Source organism: Equus asinus, chromosome 9 (assembly GCF_041296235.1).
Source record: "Equus asinus isolate D_3611 breed Donkey chromosome 9, EquAss-T2T_v2, whole genome shotgun sequence".
NCBI lineage: Eukaryota > Metazoa > Chordata > Mammalia > Perissodactyla > Equidae > Equus > Equus asinus.
Window position 1 is genome coordinate 7,316,925 of NC_091798.1, and position 6,000 is coordinate 7,322,924.

At 45.7% G+C, this 6,000-nt stretch overlaps 1 protein-coding gene across 1 annotated transcript in view; it reads left to right on the forward strand.

The window, feature by feature from the left end:
- Positions 1 to 5,291, forward strand: part of LMAN2 (lectin, mannose binding 2) — a 57,242-nt gene extending 51,951 nt beyond the window's left edge. Inside the window, exon 8 of the mRNA XM_070517028.1 lies at positions 4,766 to 5,291. Coding sequence (XP_070373129.1) covers positions 4,766 to 4,782 — 17 coding nt within the window. The 3' untranslated portion in view covers positions 4,783 to 5,291. The remainder of the gene's footprint in view (positions 1 to 4,765) is intronic.
- Positions 5,292 to 6,000: the final 709 nt, after the last annotated feature.

Consider the following 6,000-nt stretch of genomic DNA (forward strand, 5'->3'; position numbering starts at 1 on the left):
TTCCATGGTTTGGAGCATGTCAGGATATCTCTTCCTAGATAAGAGACAAATGCACCTCACACAACCTTCCACCAAAAAAAGAGGCACAATGCTCGGGGGGTCCTTTCAGATTTGGGAGGCAACACACACACATTTATGTGACCCTTTGACCCTTTGACCATCACCATCCTGGAGAGCTCCCCATTTTAGTGGAGACCAGAGCAGGGGAAGGCCGTGCAGCGGTCTAACCTGCTCTACCACCTGAGCCTTAGGATACAGCAGAGCCAATGACACTGGGAATGTCTGTGGCAAACAGGGATGCTGTACAGAGCCTGTGGAAAGCACCAAGAGGAGAATTACAGCACAGACTAATCGGGTTTTAGAGGAAATACATCCCCTCCTTTGCGTATAATGATTCTCCTTTTAAGAAACAGCTTCCAGCCTGAATCAGAAAGCTAAACAAGGGGACATCAGGTGACCACACAGCCTGAGTTTCCGTGATGAACTGGGCGTGGTTTTCCTTATCCATAAAGTTGGGTGCACACAGCAGCAGCAGGTTAGCAAGTGGCAATGGCATACGAGAGGCCAAACCTGGGCGTGTCCGAAGGTACACAGAGGGCGCATGCGCAGGGGGCTCGGGCTCCCGCTGCCTCGCCTCCTCTCCCTCAGTCCCGGCGATGAGCTCACGGGAAATTCTTCACGGCCGGTTGACTAAGGGAGAAAGAACTTGAGCCTGGTTCACAGATGGGTCTGTACGACATGCTGTTGGCACCCAACAGTGGACAGCCGCAGCCCTACAGCCCTAGTCAGGGGTGACCCTGAATTCGGAACAATGGTGAAGAGAAGTCCTCTGAGCAGCACGTCTGGTTGTGCGCTTTGGTGCGAGAAATGACCGAAGAATGGATGTACACTGATTTATGGGCAGTGACTGATGATTTGGCTGGTCTTAAAAGGAACAGCATTGGAAAAGTAATAATGAGGAAGTTTAGAGAAGTGTATGTATAGATCTCAGAATGGGAATAGACTGTAAAGATTTTTGTGTCCTGTGTGAATGCCCACCAAGGGCATCCATGCAGAGGATGCTCTTCACAATCAGGTGGACAAAATGACACATTCTGTGGGTGTCCATCAGCCTTTTCCCAGCCACCACAGGCTCAACGGACCCATGACCGAAGTGGCCATGCTGGCAGCTCTGGAGCTTATGCATGGGTTCAGTAACGTGGACGTCCCCTTACCCCATCTGACCCGGCTAGCACTGCTGCTGAGTGACTAATATGACAGCTGCAGAAACCAACTCTGAGCCCCTAATGAGGCACTATTCCCCAGGAGGGGTGGCCATCTACTTGGTTTCCGGTTGATTATATTGTACCTCTTCCATCACGGAGGGGACAGAGAGTGACCCTCACAGGAATAGACACATATTCTTGACCTGGATCTGAGACTGGCTTTGTCTTCCTTGCCCCTGGTGCTTCTTTCAGCTCCACTGTGAACTCACACAGCAATCATGGCACTCGGCACAGCGTTGCTTTTGACCAAGGAACTAATTCCACAGCAAAAGAAGCAGCATTGGGCCCATGCCCATGGCATTAACTGGTCTTATCACATTCTCCATCACCCAGGAGTGGCTGGCCCAATGGAAACATGGAATGGCTTTCTGAAGACTCAGTTATGGCGCCTGCTGGGAGATGACACCATGAAAGGGTGGGGTTCTGTCACACAATGCAGACACCGTTGTGTGGTGCTGTTTCCCCCAGAGCTAGGAGTTTGAAAATCAAGGTGTGGAAGGGGGCGTGGCTCATTATACCAATAATTATACCCAATAATGAGAACTGTAGTAGCTTTGCATGTCTTCTTTTTGATTTATATATATGTTTTTATTTGTGCATGCTATTTTCTTGTTTCTCTTTATTCCAATTATTATTTTATGTCCAAATAGTCAGAGGTTAATTTTACAATTTACTCTTTAGGTAACAGAATATTCAGTGGGGCTGTGGCTGAATTGAAGAGTAATTAATATGGCCGGTAATGGATACGATGGCTGTTAGGACAGTGCTTCTCTTCACGTTGAGGAGAGGGTGATCATAACGTCTTCCCTTGTGGAAAGGACAGCTGTACTTTGGTGGAATACAGAGTTGATTTGTTGTACAGAAGTTTAATCTGTATAGAAGGCCGCCTATGGAAGCTGAGTAGCCAAAGGGGTGGACTGTGTCAGTTATCAATTTATTGCCTCTCAGTTCCAAATCCAACCTTCATTGCCCTGCTTGGGATATAGGAGCTGAACCCTGCAAACGTTTTTCCTTTGTCCACTGGCATTATAATGATCTTTGCCAGTAGAAGGAGCTGGACAGATACTATGGGAGGAAGGGGCCTCTCCTTCTAGTCGTGATGTGTCCTTTTTCTTCTTGTTCCCACAGTGCAGCTGCCAGCAGTATGTGTGCAAGACATTCACTGGTCACCCACCAGCACATTTTTAGCCAGTCCCAGCTCATAGTTCCCTGCCTACCATCTGTGGCCCACCAGTACCCAAGCATGGGCTTGGAGCTTGCTAGCTCTGGCCAGTAGTTACCTGCCTGCCACCCTTGGTCCAGTGGCTGTGGACAGCCCAGGGAAATTCTCCACCATCCAGTGAGCTCCAGTCACACTCTTGCCTGGGACGCCTGGAGAATCCTAGCCTTGGAGAAAGGACCCCCCAACTAAGTTGTTCTTTCTGTGGGTACTCTCCCTCAGCCCTAGTGTATTCTTTTTTTTGGCCCCTCCTGAGGAAGATTCACCCTGAGCTAACATCTGTGCCAATCCACCTCCGTTTTTTGTATGTGGGACACCTCCACAGCATGGCTGGTGAGTGGAGTAGGTCCACACCCAGGATCTGAACCTGTGAACCTGGGCCGCTGAAGCAGAGTGTACAGAACTTTAACCACTTGGCCACGGGGCCAGGCCCCCTAAAGTATTCTTTTGAATTCTCTTTTATCCCCCATCAGTAGCTAATCCCCTGTAAATAGTTAATAATCCCTAATATTAAGCTTTCTCTGTTCAAATTTTCCTGTGTGGTTTCTGTCTCCTGACTAGACCCTAACTGATAGGCAGGAAACTCTCTTGGGCCCAGAATCACACACCTATAGCAAGCAGAGGTCTGCTGACACTGAGAGACGGGGAGGGAAATCCCACCAAGAACAACCACAATATTAGGCAGATTCTGTGTGCCCCAGGGAGAAGGGCCACTGAGGCTTAGAAACTCTCTCCCCCAGGCCCATCAGACAGGGCCTGACTAAGTCTGCATGTGGCCAGGACAGCAGAGGGACCTCCCTGCCCCACCACAAGCATAGCGTCAAGTAAAGAATCAGCACTCATCACAGGGGAAGGGGCAGGAGGATGAAGAGAGTCCATCTCTGTGGCACAGGTGGGCAGGGATGGCTGAAAGCTCGGGGGGAATCAGGGATACTAATAAAAAATCTGGCACTTTATGGATCAAAGACCTAAAGATCAGGCCTGAAACAATAAGTCTTCTAGAAGAGAATATAGGCAGTACACTCTTTGACATCAGTTTCAAAAGAATCTTTTCGGACACCATAACTCCTCAGATGAGGGAAACAATAGAAAGAATAAACAAATGGGACTTCATCAGACTAAAGAGCTTCTTCAAGGCAAGGGAAAACAGGATTGAAACAAAAAAACAGCCCACTAATTGGGAAAAAATATTTACAAGTTACTTATCCGACAAAGGGTTAATCTCCATAATATATAAAGAACTCACACAGCTCAACAACAAAAAATCAAACAACTCGATCAAAAAATGGGCAGGGGACATGGACAGACATTTCTCCAAAGAAGATATACAGATGGCCAATAGACACATGAAAAGATGCTCATCATCACTAGTCATCAGGAAAATGCAAATCAAAACTACACTAAGATATCACCTTACACCTGTTAGAATGGCAAAAATATCCAAAACCAAGAGTGACAAATGTTGGAGAGGCTGTGGGGAAAAAGGAACCCTCATACACTGTTGGTGGGAATGTAAACTGGTGCAGCCACTACAGAAAACAGTATGGAGATTTCTCAAAAAGTTAAAAATAGAAGTACCTTATGACCCAGCCATCCCACTACTGGGTATCTATCCTAAGAACCTGAAATCAGCAATTCCAAGAGTCCCATGCACCCCAATGTTCATCACAGCATTATTTACAATAGCCAAGACGTGGAACCACCCTAAGTGCCCAGCAACTGATGATTGAATAAAGAAGATATGGTGTATATATATATATATATATATATATATATATATACACAATGGAATACTACTCAGCCATCAAAAAGGACAAAATCATCCCATTCACATCAACATGGATGGACCTTGAGGGTATTATGTTAAGTGAAATAAGCCAGATAGAGAAAGACGAACTCTATATGACTCCACCCATAGGTGGAAGTTAACATATAGACAAGGAGATCTGATTGGTGGTTACCAGGGGAAAGGGGGGTACAGTGGGGAGAGGGCACAAAGGGTGAAGTGGTGTACCTACAACACGACTAACAATAATGTACAACTGTAATTTCACCAGGTTGTAAACTATCATAATCTTAATTTAAAAAAAAGTTAAAAGAAAAAAAAAGGAACAAACCCAACTTGCAGGTGCCCCAATCATTGGTTCCTCTATTCATTTAAAAGCTGTCACTGCTCTAGTCGGGGGAAATAATGGGTGCACAGATTCACGGATATATGCAAAAGTCTCTTTGAATTTAGCTCTCTCCAGTTCAATGCTTCTTTCTCTTTTCGTTCCACTAGGATTTGGAGTATTTTAGCAATGATCTACTTCAGAATCACCAAGAAGCAGAGTGGATCAGCCTCCTCGTTAGAGCTAAGCCTTAAAGAAATGGCCAAAATGGTCTATTTCCAGTAAAGAGAATCTGTGTCTGGAAGGCCAGGTTCAGGAGAAAAGTGGATGCCCTATTTGATCCAGGAGACTTTCTTAATGACTAATAATCAGTCCATTTCAATAAGTCTTGTTACTTTATAGGAAATAAAATAAAATATTAAACTGAAAAAAAAAATCTGGCACTTCAACCATTACTCTAAGCATAAGGCAGCTCAGCCCGCGGCTGGAGAATGTGAAACCTGTGGTACCCTTACGGTGACAAGAGCAACAATAAAATCCAAACCCAGTTCAACTCTTGCCCAGCTGGACTTCTGTCACCATATTAACAGCCTGACAGAAGAAAAGGTGTGCCCATTTCCAGGCGTAAGTTCTGTTGACCACAACCTCCTCTGTTTTACATTTGATGCCTTGGTGTTCAATAAAAAAATTGTGAGTAAACAAAAAAAGCGAGAATAAAACAACCCATTGTTAAGAAATAAGCTGTAGGGGCCGGCTCCATGGCCGAGTGATTGGGTTCGCATGCTCCACTGCAGCGGCCCAGGGTTCAGATGCTGGGTGCAAACATGGCACTGTTTGTCAGGCCATGTTGAGGCGGTGTCCCACATCCCACAACTAGAAGGACCTGAAACTAAGATATACAACTGTGTACGGGGCGCGGGGGGTTTGGGAAGCCTGCAACTAAGATATACAACTATGTACGGGGGGGTTTGGGGAGATAAAGCAGGAAAAAGAAAAGATTGGCAACAGTTGTTAGCCCAGGTGCCAATCTTTAAAAAAAAAAAAAAGAAAGAAAGAAGCTGTAAACAGATGACACTTAGAGATGACAGGAACAGGGAGAAGAGGGAGAAAACTGGCAGAAGAAATATTTGAGGGCTGGCCCCGTGGCCAGGTGGTTAAGTTTGTGCACTCCACTGCAGGCAGCCCAGTGTTTCATTGGTTCAAATCCTGGGTGCAGACATGGCACCACTCGTCAAACCATGCTGAGGCAGCATCCCACATGCCACAACTAGAAGGACCCACAACAAAGAATATACAACTATGTACCGGGGGGCTTTGGGGAGAAAAAGGAAAAAAAAAATTAAAAAAAAAAGAAATATTTGAAGACCTAATGACTGAGAATTTTCCAAAACTAATGAAGGACATC